Here is a 27,527-nt window from a genome sequence, read left to right on the forward strand (position 1 = left end):
GCGTGTGTTTTTTTAGGTTGTCTTGCTCCTGCATACCATGCAATGGCAGGGCATACCATAATATACAAGCCATATCATACCATACCATGCCATACTATACAATGGTAGGCCGTACCCTATCATACCATACTTGCCATTACAGACCATATAATATCATAAGAAACTATACCATACATTTACAGGTCATACCATACCATACTACACAATGACCTATCATACCATTCTACACAATTATAGGCCACATCAAACTATATGACATACCATGCCATACCACACCATACAATGACATGCCATAGCATACCATCCCAACAAATGACAGGCCATACCATATCATACTATACAATGACAAGCCAGGCCATAAAATGCCAAACAATAATAGGCCATACCATATCATAACATACAATGAAAGGCCATACCATACCAGACCATACAATGACTGGCCATAGCCTATCATATCATACCATATTTGCCATTACAGACCATATCATATCACAGCATGCTAAGCTATACAATTACAGGTCATACCATACCATACCATACGACTGACCATACCATGCTACACAACGACAGGTAATTCCATATTACACAATGACAGGCCATACTATACTATACCAGACCAGACCAGACCAAACTGTATGACATACCATACCATGACAGGCCATAGCATCCCATGCCAGCAATGACCGGCCATACTATATTAAACTGCACAATGACAAGCCATATCATAAAATATCATACAATGAAAGGCCACACCATATCATAGCATAGCATACCATACAATGAGAGGTTTTTCCATACCATACCATACCATACCATACCATACCATATTATACTCTGCCTAGCCATATCATACCACACTTTACAATGACAGACCATACAATAACAGGCCCTAATATACTGTGCATAACACACGATGGCAAGCCACACCATACTATACCACACAATGACAGGCCATACCATACCATGAAATGCCATATTATACAAGAGGTCATTCCTTATCATACCGACCATACCATACCATACTATCAGAGGCTATACCATACCATACTATACAATGACAAGCCACACCTTACCATATTATACATTGGCAGGGCATATCATACTCTACTATACAATGCTAGGCCATACCATACAACACAATTAGGGGATATACCATACGATAACATACCATACCATACAGCGACAAGCCATACCTTACCATATTATACAATAGCAGGTTGTATAATTTGTATCATACTATACAATGCCAGCCCATACCATGCCATATAATACAATGACAGATTATACTGTACCATAATATACCATACAATAACAGGACATAGAATACAATACCATACCATACAGTCAAAGGACATGCCATACCATACTATACAATCCCAGGCCCTATAGGCCCTACATGCCTACCATACTATACAAATGCGTTTCTTCTGTTTTCAGCCATGCTGCACAGCAGCCCTGATGTTCTAAAACATGGCTAAAAAGATCATTGACAAAGCCAATAGATCTCGCATAGAAAAGTCCTATTGGCTTTACCACTGATTGTTTAGTAAGAGTAAAGAAAGTTAAGTTGGCTCACTAGTGGTGGGGTGCATGGAACGTTGTGCCTCGCTGAACAAAAGTTAGGCACCCTGTTCCCCTCCAGCTGTTGTCATCTCAGTATTTATCTATGGATATCTCCATGAAGTTAGATTAGGAGGGACCTGGAGGGAAGAAACCTGAAAATCAGACAGAATGTTCAGGTGGATGAAGGGGCACTTTGGCAAGCAAAGCTGGGCTTTATTAAACACTGAATCATGGAATAGTCTGTAACTCCTAAAACATGCATGTTACCACTACTGTGGGTGACCACCTCCATCCAGGGCATTGAAGGCCCTGTTTCCAGTCTTGGACTTTGGTGTACTAGCCTGATACCATCCGGGTGCTGTAGACTTATTTTGCTTCGATTGTGGAAATTAGACCAACACACCTAAAATTAACGATTTTAAAGCATAAAGTTCAGGACTGGCGGAGACAGTGTCTGTAATGACTCTAAGGGCCAGATGTACGAAAGGATTTTACCCATTCTGTGTCTATGGGAAAAAGCTTTCGTACATATGGCCCTAAGTGAGGTGCTCGCCTTACCACCCTAGCCAGTCAGGCCCTTCTAAGAACTTGAAGATGATTCCACCTCGTACTTAACAGGTGACACAATGGTTGTGCCTTTGTTTAGTGGTATCAGAGGCCTCTGCTGATGGTTTTTCGGAGCTGGTATCTAGCTGGGCTTTTAGTTAGGGGCTACCAGATGTGCCAAACGCAATCTTCAGACAGAATGTGTTCTCAGTTCTTTCTTGAATTAGGAGCTATGGCATTGGCAAACTCTGGGAACTTTAGAGTGCAAAGTTTGAGTTGTGGAGATGCAGTGTTGAGGAATTCTGTGAGTGTGGATCTGATAGTTTCTCCTCCAGCTTGTAGATGCAGTGCGGGCAGGGGTCTGCGAGGGACCTGCAGTGGATTGAGGCCATGACGGAGAGGGTGTCCTCTGTGGAAAGCTGCTTCTATTCAGTGATCCTGTGAGGGGGGAGTGGTGGGATTGGGTGCTGGGGTGGTCGGTGTGTTGGGGGGGGTCAAAGTTGTTGTAGATGTCGGTGATCTTGTGGTGAAAGTAGTCCGATAGCGTGCCGCAGATGGCTTGTGAGGGGTGAATTGTGTTCTCTGTGGCAGCGGGGCAGGGGAATTCTCTGATGATACTGAAGAGTTCTCTGGCGTGGTTGGTGCTTGTCTCAAGGTGGGAGGTGAGTGCTTCTTTCTTGGTCTCTTTGAGACGGTGGTGGTATCTTTTGAGGGAGGTCTTGAAGGCCTCGAGTTTGGCGGTGGTCGTGTTGGATCGCCGGTGTCTCTCTAGTCTTCTGCCGTATTGTTTGAGTGCCCGAAGTTCTGATGTGAACCATTTGGTTTGTTTGGTGGTCTTGCTCCCGGTGGTTCTCTTTAGTGGGGGGATGGTGTTGATGGCTGAGGAGATCCAGTTGAAGAAGTTTTGCACACAGCATTCAAGGATGTCTGCAGGGACGGGCCTGCTTTCTTTGAGGGCAGCGATCCAGGAGGTGTCTGTGAATTGGCTCTAGTGAGGTGGGGGAGGGTGAGAGGGGTCTAGTCAGGGCTTTAAGTCATCCCTCAATGGTGAAGTGGACGATGTTGTGGTCAGTCCATGTTACCCCGGAGGTGTGGGAGTATTTCTATGTTGCTGAAGGAGAAGTTGGGGTCTAGTGTGTGTCCTGTGCTGTGCACGGGTGCAATGACCAGCTGAGAGAGGCTCATGATGCTCACATAGGTGAGGAGTGAGACAGAGTTGGCATTGTTCGGGTCTTCTAGGTGGAAGTTCAGGTTCCCCAGGAAGATGAAATGGCTGGAGTCGATTGCCAGGGGGGCGATGAAGTCTGGGATGCAGTTGAAAAATCTGAGGCAGGGACCAGGAGTTCTGTAGGCGAGAGTTCCTTTGATGGTGGTTTTGAATCATTTTTTGCTCCAGAGAGACTGGATCGACCTGAAAATGTTTTGCTAAAAAATATTTTCTTCTCAAACAAACCTTCTGCTATTATCTTGTATAACTTTTTACAAAAACATATGCAGTTGAGTCAAGAATTTACACAAGATACAAACTTTTCAGGACATTTTGCAAAAATATGTGATTCTGCACACACAATGAGCCTCTCAAAGATAAGATGAATTACCTTTCTAAATAGAATAAGCCAGAGAAAATCTTACAAGAGACCATGCTTACTTGAGGTTTCACTGAAAATTGTTCATCCAGGATCATGCCTATAGTATTAACCATAGGGTGATGGGGCATTGAAAGCTGCCTCGGTTCCCACTAAATAGGGAATTGATACAGTGATGCTCTTTGTATAAAATGAATCACTCTGTCTTGACATCATGTAATAGGAACCAATAGATTTGCATACAATCATTAATGTCTTTAAAGTGAAGCTAAAGATTGTGAAATTAAATAGATGAGCCTTCCAGGCCCAGCACTGACTGCTTATTATCAGCACCATTTTGCAAAGCAAAATACCAGCCCTGAATTGTGGTTATGAGTGATAGAAAAAAATATTAAACTGGCAAAGGAATAGTGAAGATCTATGTCAAGAAGGGTCAAATTAAAGGATATCGGGGTGTCCGTGGTGGAACTGTCCAATAGAAAACAGTGGAACTAAGAGCAGTTCTTAAACATTTACCTCCATGGAGGGGCTCTGCAGCAGAACCACGTGACTTACAGGATTAGACACTGAGGACAGACTTACGTCTACTGCCCGGGCAAGGGGCCCTCTGCTTGTGATATGGAGGATGTTTTTCAACAACTCCAACAAAGTGCTTTCCATCTCCTGCAGCTAGTATAACTACCGCTGATCTTGTAGTCTATGTTAAATTACACTGATCTAGGTGGACATATGCAGTTTTTGGTGAGTTTCCTTTCCTAAATACTACAGGTTACACCACCACTATACCTCATGAGTTATAATGCATGGCAAACATATTGCATCCACTATGTCGACATAACCATTACATTGCAAGGTAAGGCTAAGTGAGCAGATATGCAGTTAGAAATAGTAATGATCTACTTACCTTGATGATTTAGTGACTGCAGTTTGTTTTTATAAATTGATATTATCAGCCTCAATACAGATTTACTCAGGATTGGGAAGAGCCCTCTACGAGGAAAACTAAGAGGATCCCTTAGTGAGGGTTAAATTGTTTTCAACAGTGGATCAGACCTGGACTCTTTAAACAGCATCAGGTGTGGCCAAGCTCCGTAGACTATTTTTTAGGGTCGAGCGTGCAAGCGCTCTGGCCTGCTGTAATCTCTCTGTGGGCTTTCAACCACACCCACTCTTGCTATTCATTCTTTGCTGTGCTTGTCCTAAATGCTTCATTTTTATTGGTGCATTTTGTGAAATGTCCCTCCTTTGTGAGCTGAGTTCCCACCCTAGGTGATTTAACGAAGTGAACATTTCTTTTGGCAATCACGTTACGTCACGCTTCCTCCTGTTACAGCGTGTGATGGCCCCTCCACTGGTTTCAGTTTGCTTTTCATCCCAGCCGCATCCCTCTCTAGACATTGACGACGGAAGCCAATAACTCTCATGCTCATACCGGCAGTGCTGGCTTGCTTCAGTCAACTGTTTTACTTTCCATTTTCAATTTATGTGGCAAGAAACGTCCAGTTAGGAATTTACAGCGCTAATAGCTCTAACTCAATGTTAGACCTGTCAGCTTTTTGGCGTGTCTCCCCTGTCTTTTTGCCTTCAGACCTCCTGTTTTTATGGTTTACGGGACTCTGTTTTGCTGGTTTGTTGTCTCTGCACACATTACCACTGCTGATCAGTGCTAAAGTGTGAGTGCTCCCTAGGTAAATTGTGCTGTAAATTGGTTTATCCATGTTTGGCATATTTGATTTACTGGTAAGTCCCTAGTAAAGTGCACTAGAGGAGCCCAGGGCCTGTAAATCAAAGGCTACTAGTGGGCCTGCAGCACTGATTGTGCCACCCACATAAGTAGCCCTGTAAACATGGCTCAGACCTAAAACTGCAGTTTATGTGTGAGCAGTTTTAAACTGCCAATTTGACCTGGCAAGTGCACCCACTTGCCAGGCCCAAACCTTCCCTTTTTGTACATATAAGGCACCCCCTAACTTAGGCCCTAGGTAACCCCTTGGGCAGGGTGCAGTGTATTTAAAAGGTAGGACATGTACCAGTGTGTTTTACATGTCCTAACAGTGAAATACTGCCAAATTTGGGTTTCACTGTTGCAAAGCCTATCTCTCTCAAAGGTTAACATGGGGGCTGCCTAGAAATCACTTTAAAGCGCAAATTCTCTTTGAGAGCAGATAGAACTATGGAGTTTAGGGTCTCTGAACTCACAATTTAAAAATACATATTTTAGTGAAGTTGGTTTTTGGATTGTGAGTTTGAAAATGACACTTTTAGAAAGTAGGCATTTTCTTGCTTAAACCATTCTGTGACTGTGCCTGTTTATGGATTCCCTGTCTGGGTCAGTTTTACATTTGGGCTGTTTACACCTGTTCTCTAGACAGTAACACAAAGGGGACAGGGATGTAGCCTTCATATCCTGATGAGCCATCTGAGCTAGAGTGGAGGGAGGAGTGGTCACTCACACCTGAAAGGACTGTGCCTGCCCTCTCACAATGCTGTCCCAAACCCCCTGGTATGTGACTGGGGCCTGGCCTGGACAAGGAAGGATCTTGCAAACACTTGAGGCTTTGCTTTGAAGTTCGCCAACTTCAAAGGCAGAAAGGGGTATAAGAAGAAGACTCAAAACCCCAGACTTTTAGAATCTTTCTGGAATCAAAAGGAACCTCTGCCCAGGAGAAGAGCTGGAGGAGGATTACTGCCCCTTTGCTGTGTTGCTTTACTGGACTGGCCTGACGTTGCTGCTTCTGCCTGAAAAGAGTGCAAAGGGTTAAATTTGCTGTCTGTCCTGCTTGAGAAAGTTGTCCAAGGGTTTGGAGTAGAGCTTGCCTTTTGTTGGAAGTCTCAGGGACACCAAAGACTTCAGTTTCCTCAACATGCAGCACTGGGAACTGGGTGTTTTGTGCTTTCAAGAGGAGAAACCACTGCTACGCCACCAATGGCGCCGCTGGCCTGCACCGTGACCTGCTGATCCCGCACGGAGTCGCATTGCCCCGCCTTGCACTGCGACCCTGCTCTCACCAGCGCAGTCATCAGACAAGTTCACCGAGCCGCTGCTTGCACCATGACCTGGGGGCCCGCACTCCAGCATCGCCTGCCCACACCACAGCCTTGGCATCCCCTACGCCGCCGCTCCTGCTGACACCGGTGCCGCTGCCTGCACCGTTGCCTGTGGACACCTCTGTTGAGGTACACGAAGCACCATCCTGACCCACATTGCAGCCCCGGTCCACCAAAGCCAGCATAATTGACTCCAGTGTCGTCACCAGGCATCCTGCCTGCACTGTGGCCTGTGGACACCGCTTGTGAGGATCAAGGACCACCATCCCGTCCCCCACCACTGGCTTGGGCCTGCCGACGACAGAGCTTCAGCAATGACTACACTGCTGTCTGCACCATGACCTGGTGACACCGCGCATGGCACCGCCCTGCTTCACACTGCAGCTTTGGTCAACTGACGCCGCTGTACGTTGACACCGAGCTGCTGCCTGCACCGTAAGCTGTGGACACCGCACGTCACATCGTCCTGCTTCGCACCACAGCTCTGACACCATCCCACCAGCGCTCCTGACTTCATCAGCCCGGAATTCAATCCGCACCGCGTGTGACTTCAAGGGCCCGACGACTCCCGCACTAACTCCGGAACCAACACCGCGACACCAGCGACGCTGCTCTCCGGAGCTCACCGCAAGGATCACGACACCCTGCAATTCCAAAGGTATTGTTTGCGGATCCTCCCGACACCGTAGCTGTCCCGCGATGCAGCGGCCGGCCTTAACTATTGGTTTTCTTGATCACTACATTGTGATAGCCCCAGGTGAAGCTATCGACTTCAAGGACCTGTATTTTTGAGTAAATCTTGCAGAATTCATATTTTTATTACTGTATGTTAGATTTTTTATCTTATTTGGTCTTGTTTTATATAGATAAATATTGGCTAATTATCTAAAACTGGTGTGGTGTCCTTCAGTAGTGTTTTCATTTATTACTTTATGTTATGTGCAAATGCTTTACACATTACTTCTGAGATAAGCCTGACTGCTCGTGCCAAGCTACCAAGAGGGTGAGCAGGGGTTATCTGAGCGGGTATCTCCCTTATCCTGACTAGAGTGAGGGTCCCTACTTGGACAGGGTACAAACCAACTTCCAACTAGAGACCCCATTTCTAACACTCAAGCAAATGCGAGACCCATTGCATTGCAAATGCTTGTTTTCATTGCTGGCAAAAATTTGTGAAATTCCCCAACAATTACTGAGATTCCCTTTTTTTTTTTTTTTACGAATGTACCTTTGCACAGCTTTTCTTTAGTTGGTAACAAAATGTATGCAGAACTTCTTTGTGCAAGTTCACTTTTTGAGGACCTTGTGTGCACAATGGCTTTGCACAGGAGAAACATCTTGTCTGTTAAGTATGTCATACGAAGAACCATTTAAACCAGTGCTTAATTTGAGACAGTTTCTGGTGTGGCGTACCAGCACTTATTTTTGAGGACTGGAACATAGTTTTCTGCATCAGTCATTTACTGCGAGAAAAAGTAACATATGGGAAAGGTGGAGGAAGAGAAAAATGAAAAAGTATCACACAGAGAGAAAGCAGAAAGCAGCAAGAGTGAGCTGAAAGGGCAGGGAGTTGCTGTAAATGGATTAAAGAGGCCCGAGATGGCTGCACATTTAAATGCAGAAGCAGCGTGTTTCAAAAGAGAGCTTTGGGCACGGCTCGCTTTTAATTACAAATTAATCTCTGATTTAAAGAAGGATTTTGCCCACATAAAATAATGTTCACACAAAAGTGGCATAGTGAAATTTCCCTTCGCAGATGATGCAAAATGAACTTCACAGATTCACACAATGCTTGAAAAGGATGCATCACACACTGGTGGTATATGGTTTATTGAAGGACAGAAGTGTCAAACCTTTCACCATACTCTGATTGTATTAAAGTAGTTCAATGCAGTTCCAGTATTTGGCTTACAGAATGCTGCACTAGTGACCTATCTGCTTGAAACCTTATTTTTAGGTTGAGCGCGCAAGTGCTTTTCGACCTGCTGCAAGTATTCAGTGAGCTTTTAACCACACCATCTCCTGCCAATCACTTTCACTTGTTCATGGGCTTGCCTTTCATAAAATCCCTTGATGTCATTGGTAAATGCTTGTCCTGCCTTGGGGCGGTTTTGTTACTGCTTTGCAGACTGACCCTGTTACATGGAATATTGCACGATTGCCAATATACTTCAGCGTGCGCAAACTATTTTTTTCTTTTGTCTCTCCCATTTGTGCTCCATTGGAGGCTATGGCACCGACAAAGCAGGAAAGCCGATACTACAATATTCACTGCACTCGGGAAACATGCCCCATAATGCTTTGCAGGGCATTACTTTTAGAAAACATTTTTGCTCATAGCTCAGCCTCTGGTGGTCTTATAACAATGGGACCACCACCAAAACGTTCATGACAATGTGTTCTTTCTGTCTTCATTATCTCTGGGTCCCCACACTAGGTTAGTGGGGACAACAAAATAATAACCTCTCCAACCATGGTACCTTTTCTAAGCTCTCTCATGCTTGGAACCTTTGTTTTACAGTTGGAAGTAGCATGTGTTTTAAGGGCCTTGTTTATAAAATCCTTGCAGTAGACCTGTTAGCTCAGAAAATATGTAAGGCATTATGTCCTCTAGGAATGCGACCACTTTCACATGATGTGTGTTTTCTGTCTACACCATCTCTGGGTCCCCATACTAGGTTAGTGGGAGCCCAAAATAATAACCCCTCCTACCATTCAGTGTGTTTTCAAGTTCTTTCATGGCTGGAACTTTTGTTTTGCAGCTGACAGTAATTTTGTTTTAAGGGTCTTTTTGTAATTTCATTGCAGTAGACATGCTAGCCCTAAAAATGTGTAATGCGCAATGCCCTCTAGGGGCTAAATGTATGGTTACTGTGCATTACTTTCTGACATTTTACTTCATGTGTTTCTGCCCTCTAGTTGCTAACTATATCTTTGCATGACCATGTTGCTTACAAATGATATTTTCATTGTGGTGTCCTCTAGGGGATGTTCTGAGTATTACAGTCTAAATGCCAAAAGTTTATTTCTGATAAAGGTTTTTATTGGGTTCACATAATAATTGTATATGTTTTATTAATCTCTCCTTATTGCAATTACGACCATGATTCAGGCCAATTTTTCATCCTTATTACACTATGATTGAACACTCTTGATGTGTTTGGGTGACCCTGCTAGTTTACTCCTCTGTGGCTGTCTTGTTTTGGGAATTGTGTTATCCAGCCAGCAGCTCTGATGGTGGGGTGGTGAAAGTGGTGTTCTATTGGAATTAGCATGGCAGATTTAAAGTAGGATGTAAAATGGCAACATTTTCATTTTTGGCTGCAGATAGAGGAAGAAGTGCTTTGGTTATATGCAGGGCCACTTGAGTTATGTGGCAGGACAAGTCCAAAATATGAGAAAGGAAGTTGACCAATTTATGTGGCAAGAAAAGTCCAGCTGTGAATTTACATCGGCAATAGCTCTAACTCAAGCAAATACGAGACCTGTTGCATTGCAAAGGCTTGTTAAACAAAGCCTCAGCTTTATCACATTTAGTTTGAGAGTAAGTGATGGCAGAGAAAGATGGAATGATATGGAGGTGATGAAAGTGTGGCCTTCCTTTCCTTTTTACAGACACACCAAAGTTCACTTTTCCCTCTGCATCACTTTAACAAAGCGCTGTGACTGGACCATTGTGCTTGGAATACAGGCATGAAATGCCCCCCTGACACTAGGGTTAAAAGGTCGCAATTAAAACTGTTTTCACCAGGGATGAGTAGATACATAAACTAACAAGTGTGGATGTTCACCTTCATTTGCAAAACTTCAACCTTACCCTAAATTTGCTGACAAAGAAATCTGCTATACATAAATATTTTCCATAGCTGGGGGGGGGGGGGGGGGCGGGGCAAGAAGTCCAGGATTTGCTGGGACAGTAGTGGTTATGGCAAATTTTATTAATTTTAGCACGTATCCTGAATTTTAGAGAGTGTCAACGAAACACAGAGGAAGCAAGTTTTCACGTGATCCGGTGGAATATTAGTTAATAACTCCCAGCAGAAAGCAATTTAGTTATGAAAGATGATACTGCGTGTAAAAGTTACATTTCATGTAAAATTCAACCAATCCTGATTCTTTGAATCTAAAGTAGGTTTATGTCCTTTCAAATGTATATGTTTGATCAACAAATTAGAATTTAGGAATACTAAGGGGCAAATTTATACTCATTTCTTTTGATGCAAATCTGGTGCAAACTTAACTCCATATTTATACGTTAAAGTTATGGAGTTTGCGTCATTTTCTGTACGTGAAAACCTACCTTATGCTAATGACATGCAAGGTAGGCGTTCCCGTACAAAAAATGACTTTAAGGCATGTGCGCCTTATTTATACTCCGTGTTATTTTGACACACAGGAGGGGCGGGCCTTAAAACATGGCGCCCAGCCTGATTTGCGCCGTTTTTTAACGCCTGGATCAGGGCAGGTGCTAAAAGACTTGTGGGCTCATTTCCATCGTCTCTGACCATGGAAGCAGTCCACACGTGCTCTTCCCTGCACCCAGGGACACCCCCTGCCACCCTCGCCCACCCCTGGAGGACACCCATGGATGGGGGGACCCATCCCAGGTACGTCCAGGTAAGTAGAGGTAAGTATTTTTGTTGTTGTTGTAAAGTGGCATGGGGGGCCTAACTTGGGCCCCCCTACATGCCAGAATTACCCTGGGCATGGCCATTGGGCAGGGGGACATGACTCCTGTCTTTGCTAAGACGGGAGTCATTTCAATGGGGGTTGTGCATCAAAAAATGGAGCAAGTCAGGTTAGAGCCAAGATTTTTGACTCTAACCTGACTTGCACCATTCTTTGACGCACCACCCCCATTCTTCCCTATGCCTGCGCTGCCCGGTTAGAGTCATTTAACGTCATTCCATAAATAAGGTGCCCGGCTGGCGCGTTGGAATGGCGTTAGCCGGTGGTAAACATTTTGACGCAAATGTGCCCTAGCGCTGATATGCGTCAAAAAGTATAAATATGGACGTAAAATTATTGTGTCTCCGGTCCCTCTAGATACAAGAAATGTCGCTGTCCATGTCTAGCTAACTCAACATAACCTAACACACAGATGGGGTCAACTTAAGGAGTTGTGGGGCCCTGGGCAAATATATATTTTGGGGCACCCTGGTGGAGCAACCATGAATTCATCACCACTTTTCAGCTCATTCAAACCATTGTGATGCCAGACAATATTTAATTATTTGGTGAACCTTCAGAAACAGGGATAAAACAGCCCAAAACTCAAGCTGCCTGGTGTCCTCTAGCCTAATCATACCGCAAGAAAACATGACCAAGCACTGATAAAGCCATTCCTTTTTGATTTTGAATCTAGAGTTTTTTACTTGCAGCAATAAATTGTATTGTAGAATTCAATGTCTAAACTGAATGTTACTCCCATTGTAGGAAAAAAACACTAAAGGCGACATGTGAGATGCTTGGTGATCTTGTGCATAACATTAAAGTAAGACATATACATATAGCTCCTGAAATTGAAGCTTTAAATGCCAAATCACAAATATATCCGCCTTCACTCCTGGCGAAAGAGAGGTGAGGCTTAGACAGAGGTGGAGAGTTGTGAGACAGAAAAAGACGAAGTGATGAGCCTGTGAGATCCATAAAAAGATGATTGAGTGAGATACTTGACGCAGTGAGTGAGTTGAAATGGAGAAGGAGGTTCAGCGAGAGATATGTGCTTGGAGAGTGAGAGTGAGAGGGAGTGTGAGAGAGAGAGCGAGAGAGAGAGCGAGAGAGAGAGAGAGAGAGAGAGAGAGAGAGAGAGAGAAGGTAGCCATAAATGGGTATGATATTATAAGGGGTTAAACAAAGTAAATCTAGGTATAATGAGAGAAGGGGGCGGTGAAGAGGTGAGGTAGTGAACTAACAGTGAGGTAAACTGAGAAGTTAGGCAGTGAGTAAAAGAGTTAGAGAGATCAAGGCGAGGTAGATGCTGGGGTTGAGAGAGGGCTTAGAGAGATAGCGAGATGTCGGGTAGGTGAGACATAGAGAGAGACAGAAACGAGGTTGTTGAAGTGAAGTTGAGGGAGGAAAGATACAGGGAGCTGTGAAGGAAAAGATGCACTGAGGTAGAGATAAAGGGACATGCTGGAGAGAGTTGAGTTAGAGAGATGGGATTGCGAGTGCTAGACATAAATAGACAGAGAGTGACAGGGAGAGGACCAAGGGCATGAGAGAGAGTTAGAGGAAGTTGAGAGAGGTATATTGAGAGAGAGGAGTCAGGCATAGGTGAAGAAGGGAGAGCTGAGGTATAGAACAGGATAAAAGAGAGGTCAAGGGGAGATGAAGTATACACAAAGATAGAGAAATTATATAAGGAGCTTGAGAAAAGCCACCAGTGGCCTGAGAGTGTAAGGGTTGGGGCTGGGTAGGCCACGCAATGCACATAAAAGTGTAGATTTATTTTTTAGCACAAGATGGATGGCAACAGAAATTGCTGTGCTCAGTTGTGCAAGGAGGAGAAAGCAGTGCAGAACCATATTATTAAAAAAAAAGGTCTGTTGCTGCTCACCACCCTTAACACGAGTGCACAAACGTCGCACCATGGTGCAGGGGTGTGTGTGTGCTGTCTAGCATAGGATTTGTACTGGAAGCCCAGCCTTGCAGAATAAACTCCTAGGCCCAGATACATTCGTATACATTCGATTGTACATGTGCTGTAGAGTGCCACAAACATGCAATGGTGTGGAGGGTTTGCAGAAACTAAAAAATTGCTCTCATTTCCCTTTGTTAGTGCCCACTTCAAATAGCTGTTATTTTTAACATAAAGCTGAGTTTCTCTATCTTTAGTAGATAAGGCTTTGCGTTTATATTTTAAAAAAAGGATGAGTGCTTGAGCTAATCTACCCACTAAATGCTCTTATAATGCACAGTGGTTCAAAGCAGCGCATGGCTCTATTTGTGCTTAGAAAAAGGCATCTTTCCAGCAAAATGTATCTTTTGAGCCAGAATGCCAATCCCTCATAAGTGTTTGTGCTGCTTTGCGCCACTTTGCATGAGATTTCCACTGTTCAAATCTTTAGTGAATGTGGCCCTAACTTTCTGTTAAATATGCTCCAATGGAAATTAAAAAAAATTAGCTGTGTTTTATGAGTGAATTTATTATGGCAGGAACTTCAACTGTCCAATCACTTTACCAGAGGGCACCTTTGGAAGGTGGAGGCCCTGGGCAAATGCCCACTTTGCCCATGTCTTAATACCTCTCTGCACACAGAGGCCAGCTCACGTTCCATTTCTCTCTGCCCCCCCCCTCACTGCCACCCACTCCAACTTCTATCTGTAAACTCTGCACCTCTCTCCAGCCTTAGGTTTCTGTTCTCAGGGTCTACTCTTGAGGGCGGCGGCTGTGACAATATCCATTGCTGAGTGTGTGCATTGCTAGAAGCCACCGAGACACAACATAGCATACTACAGGAAGGTGTGTTTCATTTCATATATGGGCCTCGGTGTGAAAACCCAGGAGGCAGGTAGGTATGTGAACAGGCACTTTAGACAAGAACAAGTTGCAAGGAAACCCCACCAGGAGTTGGGATGTAACAAGCCCTTCCCAGCTGTGGACAGAAACTCTAACACAATGTTCAACTCTTGTGCATTTCGTAGAAGAACGCTTTTACAAAGACCCGGGAGGCAGGTATGCCAACAGGTACTTTAAAAAAACAAGTTACAAGGAAACTCTCCCCAGAGTTAGGATGTAACAAGCCTCTCCCCCTAGATGCAGACAGAAACTCCAAATGACAGAGATATACCTCTCAGACTGATGACATCACACACTCAACATGACTGAATATTCCCCACCAGGGCAGAATGGGAGTCACAGCAAGCTATAACAGAAGTCAAGGTCAGTGGTAACTCCTCCGCTATGGTGGAGGAACGTCGCCCCCCAGCAGCAGCAGCTGCAAACCTTTTACTATGTTTATTATTGTTTTGTAGTAAAACGGGTGGGGCATTGGGAATGACAGCCATGGAGGGGAGTGCACAGAGCAGTGCGCATGTGTGTTTTGCCACCATCTCGGGCCGGCCAAACACACATGCGCACTGTGCTCTCTCCAGCCTGGCTTGTGTTGCCGGGCTGGAGCGAGCAGGCACAGGCCCCCAGTCTGCCTGGGAGAGCGCTGGCCGGGTGCTCCCAGCCAATCCTAACGCTGCTCTGAGCAGCGTCAGGATTGGCACAGGGCAGGCTGGGAGCCTGTGCCTGCCTGCTGAGGAGATGGAGAAGCAGCGGCATAGCGCAAAGTGGAGCGGAGGTAATTTATTTTTCTACGTTTATTAATGTACCCCCACCGTCTACCACCCCAGCCTCTGCCCAGTCCCCCTGCGCGCCTCCCCACCCTCTGTAACCATGGCGAGCCGCGACTGATCATGGTACCATAATTTGAAAAGTAATTTTGACTCACTAATCAAACATGTACAACAAGAATACCTTTGAGATCAAATTAGTTTGCTACCTTCCTTTCAAGGAAAGTAGCAAAAGCCATGCATAATTGAAGCAAAACCATTAACTCCAACTCCAGAAAACCACTTGGTGCTCTGTGTCCTGCAGCATAAGCCCTGCCATTCCTTTGTGTGCAAATATCACAAATGGTGCAAAAAAGGATTTGCACCTTTTTTGCACCAGTGCAAAACGTATGCATTCACAGTGCCTGCAAAGTACTCCTGCTGTCATTGTTTGGTAACTGTACTCCTGTAAGGTGCTCTGATGCCACGGACCATATGCCTGCTGTAATTGTTTGGTAACTGTACTCCTGTAAAGCGCTCGAATGCATCCAGTCCATGTGCCTGCTGTAATTGTTTGGTAACTGCACTCCTGTAAAGCGCTATGATGCCTCGGAACAATGTACCTGCTGAAATTGCTTGGTAACTGTACTCCTGTAAAGCGCTCTAATGCATCCAGTCCATGTGCCTGCTGTAATTGTTTGGTAACTGCACTCCTGTAAAGCGCTATGATGCCTCGGAACCATGTGCCTGCTGTAATTGCTTGGTAACTATACTCCTGTAAAGCGCTATGATGCCACGGGGCGGTGTGCCTGCTGTAATTGCTTGGTAACCCTACTCCTGTAAAGCGCTATGATGCCACGGGACAATGTGCCTGCTGTCATTGTTTGGTAACTGTACTCCTGTACAGAATCTGATACCTCCAGTCCACGTGCCTGCTATACGTGTTTGTTAACTGTACTCCTGTAAAGCGCTCCGATGCCTGCAGGCCATGTGCTTGCTATAATTGTTTGGTAACTGTACTCCTGTAAAGCGCTCTGATGCCTCCTGGCCACGTCTGCGCTATATTAAAGCGCATGAATAAATAACTAAATAAATAAATGAATAAAGGAATGAATGAATGAAATCGGGTTGCTGCTGCAGCGTGCTCCCTGCTCTGCTTCCGGCTCCAAGACCCAGGGAGCCGGTTGTGCCTGCTATAATTATTTGGTAACTGTTCTCCTGTAAAGCGCTCTGATGCCACGGGACCGTGTGCCTGCTGCCATTGTTTAGTAACTGTACTCCTGTACAGCGCCCTGATGCCTCCAGTCCATGTGCCTGCTATACGTGTTTGTTAACTGTACTCCTGTGAAGCGCTCCGATCCTGCAGGCCACGTCCGCGCTATATTAAAGCGCATGAATAAGTAACTAAATAAATAAATGAATAAAGAAAGGAATGAATGAGATCGGGGTGCTGCTGCAGCGTTCTTTCGGCTCTCAGACCCAGGGAGCTGGCTGTGGCTGCTGTAATTGTGTGGTAATTGTGCTCTTCTAAAGCGCCCTGATGCCTCCGGGCCTCGTCCGCGCTACATTAAAGCGCATGAATAAATAACTAAATAAATAAATGAATAAAGAAAGGAATGAATGAGATCGGGGTGCTGCTGCAGCGTGCTCCCTGCTCTGCTTCCGGCTCTCAGACCCAGGGAGCTGGCTGTGGCTGCTGTAATTGTGTGGTAAGTGTGCTCTTCTAAAGCGCCCTGATGCCTCCGGGCCTCGCCCGCGCTATATTAAAGCACATATATCCATACATACATACGGTCCGGAGGAGGCGGGGTGCTGCTGGAGCGTGCCGCCGCTCTGCGCCTGCTCCGGGCTCTAAGACCCAGTGCCTGGCACTGCCTGCTGTGCCACACGCCCGGCGCTCTGCCTGCTCCGGCGGAGCAGGTGCGGAGGATGGCGGGGCGGCCGCGGGGATGGAAGGGGAGGAGTGCAAGGGAGGGGCCGGGAGTGCCTATCCCGGAGAACTCCCGGGGCAGAGATGAATGTGTGTTCACGCATGTAGCCCAGCCTGTGGGTGCGTGCCTGTGTACTGCGCCCGTGTGCGAGTGCCTGCTGGCACCTCCGGGCAGCAGCATGGTCCTGATCCTCAACCACATACTCATCGCAGTCCTTCAATTTTTCAGACGGGGCCAGCAGGTGTTTGTGAAGGCGGAGGAGAAGCCGGCGTGCTCGGGAGCCCTGCAGGTAAGAGGACACCTCCAGTCCCCGCTCGCCCTCTGCGCCCTTGTGTGATCTTGTGGCAGCGCCCGGCGTGCCCCTCGGAAGTTATTTCTGTCTCTGTCGCGACCTGAGTGTACAGTGCCAAGCATTACCTGTGTATGACACGTGTGCACTGAGAGCTGGGGGGCTCGGGTGGGCTGCGGGTGAGAACAAGAGTTGGTTCAGCAATAAAGCGCCCATGTGGCCACAGGGCACTGATTTCAACTTTTCACAGCTTGATCGCGTTCACTTCTCAATTAATTTCGGGTGTGAACTTCATTTTCTCTTGAAATGGTCAGAGTCGAGGTTGGTCTCAAGTCACAGATGTAAAGGTGCATTTTTTTTAATTGTAAAACGTGTTGAATGGGGGACCCTCCAGCCGAGGGGCGCCCTTGTTTCATCTATGGTGCTGGACTCCAGGAAGGGCAACCGCAGTGTGTTGTCAGCTTTGAAAGATTTGATGCTAAATGTATGGGCTTTGTGTATTCCACTTCTCGTAGTTAAATGTACAAGGTGGTTTCTTTGAATGGAATGTGCAGTGAATATTTCTTGAAACCCTTCAAAGTTTCAGCTTTGGAAAAAGTGAAATGCATTTTTTACGTAATGTCTTCAGGCTGAGCGTAATTGGGAATGGACTGGTTATTTGCACAGCGTTAGTCTTGGTGTACAGGCTGCGTTTAAAAGATTGTTATTTGGACACACACGAGCAGCGCCGCTGAGAAGTAAGTGAACTGCCCAGGATCACACTGCCTTTTTCCAGAAGAAAACTCTGCTTTAAACTCCAAGTCTCTCCGACTCACAGGCTGTAAAGTGGTCTGTGGACCTTGTCTTCTCAACGTGTGGGGTCTTGGTGGGTGGGAGCCACTGATGTGCTGGGGGAGGGTGGTTTTGTCCCCGCTTAGATTGTGACTTGAGCTTTCGGAATGGTGTGCACTATTTAAAGCGCCGAGAGTGAGAGTTCACTTTCGTGCTTGGAAACGTGCCGCTCTTGTTGCTGTGACGTGTGCGGGCCGCATATATGTGATGTGGGCGGGGCGGCTGCTGGCACGGTGGGGGGCCGGCAGCGAGTAAAGGGACACGCGCTCCTAAATGGTAACGTCGAAATCACGGTCCCATGTGACATTCCCTGCCGCTGTCTTGCGCCCCCACCAGTAGCCCGCCGAATGGAGACAGTATTTGATCGACCTCGGCATGATGAACGGTCGCGCCAGTCCCACTGGGCTGAGACCACTATGGACGGCTGATTGGTTGTACAGACAATCCGTGCAGTGAATGCATTCGCTGACAAAATGCGGTGTTCACAGCGCTTCGCGTGTGGGAGCTGTTTCAGAGAGCTTTGAAATATGAAAAACATGTTGTTCCAATTAATAAAACTGCGGCTGTTTTTTGTCTCATTTGTAGGGGTTTTAGGGAGGGAGGTGGCCTCTATGTTATCACGTAATTATTGGTGGTAGTAGTCTTTAAAATTAGCATAAAATTTCGCTCGTGCCTACATCTCAGCTAAAATAATGCCCCCGTTTACAAGAATAGACAGCAGAGTGGGGGCGATGTGGAATATCTATAAATGTTACCCCTGGGTCTAGTAAACTTCAGTATTAATCCCGGTTCCTCTACTTCACCAAATGCTGTGATCTTGGGCAGATCGCCTGTTCAGCTCTCTTGTCTGCTTTTATTGCAGAGATTCGTTACAGGCGCAGTGCCAGTACAAAAATAAAGATCACAGGATAGTTTCCAAAGGCTTTGCGGAATTTGGAAATGTTTGTGCTTTTGGAGCGCGTCCCTACAGAAATAGCGCTTGTTTGCAGTGAGACACGGATGCTTGGGCTGTCATTACAGCGCCTCCTTCGTATGTATGTTTTAAGATATTTTGAGGTGCAGGGAATGCGGAAAGAGACCCCGCTGGGGTGTTCACTTAGGCAGGTGCCGCGCAGTGGTGGCATGCGAGGATCTCGGCTACAGAGTTGTGCAGAACGAGCACTCAGTGTAGCGCCAAGATCTTTCATAGCAGAGAACAAAGCGCCAGGATGGAAAAAGTAAAACGCCCCGCTTCTGATTTAACTCTTGAAAGCATGTATCATGGGCGCCTAGTTTTGTCAGCGCACAAGCGAGGCACTGGAAAACGAAACCACCTGCCCAAGATCACACGGTGTGAACAGGGATGAAATATGACTTTCTGACCAATGCCTTTTGTTTGCGAGTCTAGCAGTGCATTCAGGTCCTGATCAAACGATGTTCCTGAAGAGTTTGGGGGGTGGCAGTCGCCCAGGTCAGGTACACATCAGCGTGATTGGCTGAAGCTTGAGTTTGGACACTGATGCACTTAGGGGGGACAGCGAGGGTGCACCAGCCAGTGACGTAAGGAAACTTGACGGGACTCCCCCCTCCTCCACCGGCAAAATACATGGAGGGGACACTCTCCGGGCTCTCTGGCCAGGGCCAGCCGCCCGTGCTCAGTGCTGGGGGGATGCACCGCGGGGGCTGCGGGGGCCATTGTTACGCCACTGGCACCAGCTTCTAAATTGCCCCCTGTGGAACCAGAGGACCAGCTTTCCAACAGGAGGGCGTCCCACTAAACCTCACTGTGTGATCCTGGTGCAATCGCTGAATATCCCTATTTAAGTCCGTTTCCCTGTATCCCGAAAGGGGGAGGTGCCCAAAAAAAAGTGCATTAGCGGAAAGTGCTGGTCCACGTGAGGTAAGTGCCCCTCGGAGCGCAGCAGCATCTGCTGAACGGCTGCGCATCCAGCCGGACCTCTTCTTCCGTTATCGATCCGGCCGCACCTCGCATCCTTCCGCCGGGGAGGGAGGCTGGGGGGCTGATGGAGAGGGAGGGATGGGGGGAGAGACGCAAAATCAATCGTCTGCTTGGGACAGAGTGCCCGGCGCCCGCGATTGGACGGCGCTCCGCCGCCCCTGGGACCTCATCGAAGAATTCTCCCCTCGCGCTATTGATCGGTTTGAGTGATTATTACATAGCGCCGGCATGTGCTAGCGGGGGACTCGCGCCGCTGGCGCAGGCGGTTCTTTTCATTCGCTGTTTCTACAGCGTCGTGGCTTGTGTGCTGTGTTTCGTATAGCGCCTACGCCACCTAAAGCGCTTCTTCAATTTTTAAGTGTGATGTTTGTTGTGTTGGGGCCCAGCAGGACACTACAATGTTTTCGATATACCGGGCTGGTCATGGCCGGGGGAGGGGGGCATTTGGAGAGATGCTTTGCGATGACAGGATGCTTTATCACGGTCGGTTTTGCACCGTCCATCACCCCTTCCCTCGGCTGAAGACGCTGTTTTTATCGTTTCAAGACCGAAAATATTGTCTTAAGTGCACGACTATCGGAAGCGAAGAAGCGCGGTTTTAGGACGTCTTAGGACCGGCAGAAAAGTGTTGTCGGTTTGCACGGGCAGTCCAGTGCTCCTGTTTTAAACGTTTTAAACCCTAAAATTGTGGCGGGTTAGTGAAGGAGACCTCCAGGCTGAAGTCCGGAAACCCCGTCGCAAATCAAGCCCTGAAGTTTAAACTGCCTTTCAAGTATAAAAACCTCATCTTGGGAAGGTCTCGATAGACATCCCTTGTTTGGTTTTATATGAGGTGAGAGGGGGTTCATGGTAACTCAGGCCCAGTAGTCCTCTGATGTCATTACATTATATGGTCTCATCATAGGACCTTTGGGCCTGATTTCGAATGAATATCCTCCCCTCCCCCATTTAAGGCAGACTGAGGGCTGTGTATTGAGACTTTCCAAATATTTTCTTAGGGCGAAACCCTTCATAAATTCGGCCGTTTTACCCGTCTTCTAACAGCCATAATGCGCCTTTAATCTAGTTTTCTCCCCGATCAGCTCAATCTTGTTTAAGTCTGTCAAAGGCGGGGGTGACCCAGCCTTGACCCCTGAGGCCTGGACTCAGGGCCATGTCTTCAGGAGATCTACACCCCATACATTTACAAGCAGGCGGCTCTTCAACATCTGGCAGGGCTCTCATCTTCGTTTTCCAGTGCAGCACCTGAATACCTGAGTGCAGCATACATCAGTGCACAGGAGCATTGGAGTGCAGCATGCATCAGTGCTCAGGAGTACCTGAGTGCAGCATACATCAGTGCTTAGGAGTACCTGAGTGCAGCATACATCAGTGCACAGGAGTGCCTGGGTGCAGCATGCATCAGTGCACAGGAGCACTAGAGTGCAGCATGCATCAGTGCACAGGAGCACTGGAGTGCAGCATGCATCAGTGCTCAGGAGTACCTGAGTGCAGTATACATCAGTGCACAAGAGCACTGGAGTGCAGCATGCATCAGTGTTCGGGAGCACTGGAGTGCAGCATGCATCACTGCACAGGAGAACCAGAGTGCAGCATACATCAGTGCATGGGAGCACCAGAGGGCAGCATACATGAGTGCACAGGAGCACTGGAGTGCAGCATGCATCAGTGCTCAGGAGTACCTGAGTGCAGCATGCATTAGTGCACAGGAGCACCGGAGTGCAGAATACATCAGTGCACAGGAGCACTGGAGTGCAGCATACATCAGTGCACAGGAGCACTGGAGTGCAGCATGCATCAGTGTTCGGGGTGCAGCATACATCAGTGCACGGGAGCACCGAAGTGCAGCATACATTAGTGCACATGAGCACTGGAGTGCAGCATACATCAGTGCACAGGAGCACTGGAGGGCAGCATGCATCAGTGTTCAGGAGTACCTGAGTGCAGCATACATCAGTGCATAGGAGCACCGGAATGCAGCATGCATCAGTGCTCAGGAGTACCTGTGTGCAGCATACATCAGTGCACAGGAGCACTGGAGTGCAGCATGCATCAGTCCAGCATACATAGGTGCACAGGAGCACTGGAGTGCAGCATGCATCAGTGCTCAGGAGTACCTGAGTGCAGCATGCATTAGTGCACAGGAGCACCGGAGTACAGCATACATCAGTGCACAGGAGCACTGGAGTGAAGCATACATCAGTGCACAGAGCACTAGAGTGCAGCATACATCAGTGCACAGGAGCACTGGAGTGCAGCATGCATCAGTGCTCAGGAGTACTGAGTGCAGCATACATCAGTGCATAGGAGCACTGGAATGCAGCATGCATCAGTGCTCAGGAGTACCTGAGGGCAGCATACATCAGTGCACAGGAGCACTGGAGTACAGCATGCATCAGTGCAGCATACATAGGTGCACAGGAGCACTGGAGTGTAGCATGCATCAGTGCTCAGGAGTACCTGAGTGCAGCATGCATTAGTGCACAGGAGCACCGGAGTACAGCATACATCAGTGCACAGGAGCACTGGAGTGCAGCATGCATCAGTGCTCAGGAGTACCTGAGTGCAACATACATCAGTGCACAGGAGCACTGGAGTGCAGCATACATCGGTGCACAGGAGCACTGGAGTGCAGCATGCAACAGTGCTCAAGAGTACCTGAGTGCAGCATGCATTAGTGCACAGGAGCACCGGTGTAAAGCATACATCAGTGCTCAGGAGCACTGAAGTGCAGCATGCATAAGTGCTCAGGAGCACTGGAGTGCAGTATGCATCGGTGCACAGGAGCACCGGAGTGCAGCATGCATTAGTGCACTGGGCCACCGGAGTGCAGCCTACATCAGTGCACAAGGAGCACTAGAGTGCAGCATACATCAGTGCACAGGAGCACTGGAGTACAGCATGTATCAGTGCTCAGGAGTACCGGAGTGCAGCATACATCAGTGCATTGGGCCACTGGAGAGCAGTATGCATCAGTGCACAGGAGCACTGGAGTGCAGCGTACATCAATGCACAGGAGCACTGGAGTGCAGCATGCATCAGTGCTCAGGAGCACCTGAGTGCAGCATACATCATTGCTCAGGAGCACCAGAGTGCGGAGTACATCAGTGCTCAGGAGTAGCTGAGTGCAGCATGCATTAGTGCACTGGGCCACTGGAGTGCAGCGTACATCAGTGCACAGGAGCACTGGAGTGCAGCATACATCAGTGCACAAGAGCACTGGAGTGCAGCATACATCAGTGCTCAGGCATACCTGAGTGCAGCATACATCAGTGCACAGGAGCACCGGAGTGCAGCATGCACTGTGGCACTGGAGTGCAGCCTACATCAGTGCACAGGAGCACTGGAGTGCAGCATACATCAGAGCACAGGAGCACCGGGATGCAGCATGCACTAGTGCTCAGGAGTACCTGAGTGCAGCATGCATTAGTGCACAGGAGTACCTGAGTGCAGCATGCATCAGAGCACAGGAGCACTGGAGTGCAGCATACATCAGTGCATAGGAGCACCAGAGTGCAGCATACATCAGTGCTCAGGAGTAGCTGAGTACAGCATGCATCAGTGCTCTGGAGTACCTGTGTGCAACATGCATCAGTGCACAGGAGCACTGGAGTGCAGCATACATTAGTGCACTGGGCCACTGGAGTGCAGCATACATCAGTGCACAGGAACACCGGAGTGCAGCATACATCAGTGCACAGGAGCCCTGGAGTGCAGCATACATCAGTGCTCAGGAGTACCTGAGTGCAGCATGCATCATAGCACAGGAGCACTAGAGTGCAGCATACATCAGAGCCCAGGAGCACTGGAGTGCAGCATACATCAGTGCTCAGGAGTACCCGAGTGCAGCATGCATTAGTGCACAGGAGCACCGAAGTGCAGCATGCATCAGTGCACAGGAGTACCGGAGTGCAGCATACATCAGAGCACAGGAGCACTAGAGTGCAGCATGCATCAGTGCACAGGAGCACCTGAGTGCAGCATGCACTAGTGCACAGGAGCACCGGAGTGCAGCATGCATTAGTGCACTGGGCCACTGGAGTGCACCATACATCACTGCACAGGAGCACTGGAGTGCAGCATACATCACTGCACAGGAGCACTGGAGTGCAGCATACATCACTGCACAGGAGTTCCAGAGTGCAGCATATATATCAGTGCTCAGGAGTACCGGAGTGCAGTATGCATTAGTGCACAGGAGCACCGGAGGGCAGCATGCAATGGTGCACAGGATCGCTGGAGTGCAGCATACATCAGTGCTCAGGAGTACCTGAGTGCAGCATACATCAGTGCTCAGGAGCACGAGGCTTTGGGTGGCTGATGTGTCCCCCTGTGTGAGTTCACAAGTGTTTGTCCGGAGCAGCGGATGCCGGCCTCCGTCCCAGGAGGGCTGACTTCTAATTGCCCCACACTGTGTGGGCAGAGCTGTCATGTCACCCCCTGCACCAGCTGCAATATCTGCCAACTGCCTGATGCCCAGAAAAAAACATGAACCCGCACATTATTGAATGAAAGCTGATTTCATACAGGGTCCTTGTGAAATATTTTGCGTGCATTTTCTAATCTTCCAGCCGTTATTCTAGGACAGTGGGTGGGGGTGTTAATACACCGCCCCTTGAATTTTTAGGGGGTCTGTACACTCATAGTAATGGGCATTAAACGTGTGTGCTCCTTACAACAATATTACGTGGGCGGGCTTTTGATAATCCGTTTCAGCGCTTCCGTTTTTTTCTGTTTTTTGCGTGAAGGTGAGTGGGTGGGGTGGTGGGGGCAGATTTTGTGCAAACGATGGACATTGCATTGGTTCCCTTTTTGACACGCACCGCCTCCCTGCATCCTGCAGGGAGCTCCTCGCGCTCAGCGCTGATGCCATCAGCTCATTAGCCGGGACCAGTTTGTCTTTTTATGGCGAATTTTGTGCAGTTGTTTATGAAAACATGCAGAATACAAAACAGCAGCTTTTCATCAGAGACGCAAGCCACCGTGAATACGAAACAAACTGAGCACAGATGGGCTCCGTGCACGTCTGATAGTAAATATTGTTAATAACTGCACTCATTCCTCACAAGGAAGCTCACTGATGGTGCATGTCTCCGAGTTTAGGATTCTTAATTCTTGGCAATGCCCAGTGTGTATTCAGAATAAAAGTACCTGAACCCTGAGGTGAGATTGTGGAGCTTCAGTTCCAATCCCTGCTCCCCTGTTGCCCCAGCTATGTGATCCTGGGCAAATTAATGTACATCTTTTTCACTGTGTTCCTTTACATTTCTTGGCTAGGACCAGCTCACAAAAAGTCAACCCTTTATATCTCTGCATACACTGCAATCCAAAGATGTATGCATATGGACTTTGGAAACTAACAAAGCATTTCCAGTATCAGGCCTGGAAATCTACACCATAGTTTGGTTTCCAGGCATCCCCAGGCAATGCCTTGAGGGGATTTCTGGGATGTGGAATAGTCCACATGGCACAGTACTGCTTTGGGAAAAGTCAGCCAGGCTGTGTAATTCTGAACAAGCCCAGTGTTTAATGTCTGATGAAAAAACCAAAGCTGGACCCCTCTGCTCCCATCCCTTGTGCATGCCTTACCACTGCAGAATTGTCTGCAGGGCCATATTGTACATTCATTCACACCTGCTAGGTATCCTAATGTGGACCCCCAGAGTGTCTGGAAAGGTGCAACACCATCAGCATGAGCTGTGTACAAACTAGGGGGCATGTTTACGAGTGCAGCCGCCGCAGGCTACAAACTCCTATCTATCAGGCCACGCAAGGCCACTTTGGGTGGCTGTGAGGCCTCACAGATATGGAGTATGGCAAAGTAGCTCAAGTCGCTGCGTTGCATTACTCTGCGCCAGGGAGGCATTTCATGGGCATTGTTGCGGGTTTTCCCATTTAACACCCATGGATTTTGACACGTGCACAGCTGGGGCAGAGTCAGTGGTGTGACCTGTGACTGATGCACTGCAACTCTCACAGAAGACGGGTGAGGCTGTGGCAGGCTAGTGTGGGAGGCGTGCACAGCTGGGGCAGAGTCAGTGGTGTGACCTGTGACTGATGCACTGCAACTCTCACAGAAGTCGGGTGAGGCTGTGGCAGGCTAGTGTGGGAGGCGTGCACAGCTGGGGCAGAGTCAGTAGTGTGACCTGTGACTGATGCACTGCAACTACCACAGAAGACGGGTGAGGCTGTGGCAGGCTAGTGTGGGAGGAGTGTAGAGCTGGGGCAGAGTCGGGGGGGTGACGTATAACTGGCTGTGACTGATGCACTGAAACTGCCACAGAAGACAGGTGAGGCTGTGGCAGGCTAGTGTGGGAGGCGTGTAAAGCTGGGGCAGTGTCAGTGGTGTGACCTGTGGTTGACTGTGACTGCCTGCACTACCGGCCTGTCACAGCATGCCCATATCCAACTATGGGCCCGCCTCCCACTGCCCCCACCATGTGCATCCCCCCACCACAGCATGGCTGCTCGGCTCTTAGAGACAAGCCGTTTCCCTGCCTCAGCTTTCCAGAAATTATCTGGAACTCCCACCTTTAGTACTATTCGCTGGTTGATGCACCAGAAGAAATCCATCAATTGATGATAAAAGTTTTTAGTTCTGATGACTGCATCAACTCAAGCGCTGCACTACATCTCTGGTCTTCTAAACAGTGGCGGCCCGTCCTTTAGGGTGGAGGGGCCACACCCCCCACCTTTTGCCCCTCATGAAGAGTGTCTGTCAGGCTGAACAAAGGTCAGCCTGACAGACACTCTTCATGTTCAGGTCAGGCAGCCAGGAGCAGACATGTGCGATTTGCACAGATTCCTGGCTGCCTGAGCTGAACTTTGCTGGGCTGAGGAGGTCACAGCTCCTATGGGCGTGACCTCCTCAGCCCAGCAAAGGTGCCTTGAGGCCCTCCCCTGAGTGACGAGGAAAGCGTCACCAATTGACACTCTCCCTGGGCGCTTCAGTTTAAGCCCTGAAGTGCCCAGGGCGAATGTCAATCAGTGACACTTTGTCACAGAGTGGGATGGGGTCAGCAGTCTGACCCCACTCGAAGTGGCATTTCTTTTCTCCCCCTGCACTTTCTCTCCTCACCCATTTGTAAATGCTCGCCAGGCCAGGTTTCTCCCCTTCCTGTCTCTCACAAGCCCCTCACTGTGCAGTCATCTGTTTCCCGCCCTGTCTCTTCCAAACCCCTGCCCATCTTCTGAGCTTCCTCTCCCCTGTATTTCAGGTTTCCGTCTCCTGCCCTCTCACTCGCACCATGCCCTGTGGAACCTAGGGGCAGGTTCTAGGAAGGGGGCCGTATGCCTAGAAGCAGTGCCTTTCTTGGCGCTACACAGAGGCTTTGAGGAGCAAGGAGGTATATCGGGGACGGTGGTATCCACTCGGTGGCTGCGGGTGTCGCTGCAGTCCCACTGTGCAAGAGCGAGTGAGTGAGGCTTGGAGTGTGAGCGGCTTAAGGGTTGGGCATGTGTGTCTGTGAGCTGTAAATACTCTATATGCTCTATATGTGAGACGGCATGCTTCGGGGGGGGGGGTGCTTGTC

The 27,527-nt window shown here is 48.2% G+C and overlaps 1 protein-coding gene across 2 annotated transcripts in view; it reads left to right on the forward strand.

Annotated features, from left to right (window-relative positions):
* The window catches only part of PDE2A (phosphodiesterase 2A), a 1,588,440-nt gene that overhangs the window by 599,479 nt on the left and 961,434 nt on the right, over positions 1-27,527 (forward strand). The window contains exon 2 of one of the 2 annotated variants that reach the window (XM_069203789.1): positions 17,165-17,225. In XM_069203789.1, the coding sequence (XP_069059890.1) occupies positions 17,165-17,225 (61 nt within the window). Of the gene's footprint in view, positions 1-16,857; positions 17,226-27,527 lie in introns of those variants that run through there. The other variant, XM_069203788.1, reaches the window with a different exon arrangement.

Source organism: Pleurodeles waltl, chromosome 8 (assembly GCF_031143425.1).
Source record: "Pleurodeles waltl isolate 20211129_DDA chromosome 8, aPleWal1.hap1.20221129, whole genome shotgun sequence".
NCBI classification, from domain to species: Eukaryota; Metazoa; Chordata; class Amphibia; order Caudata; family Salamandridae; genus Pleurodeles; species Pleurodeles waltl.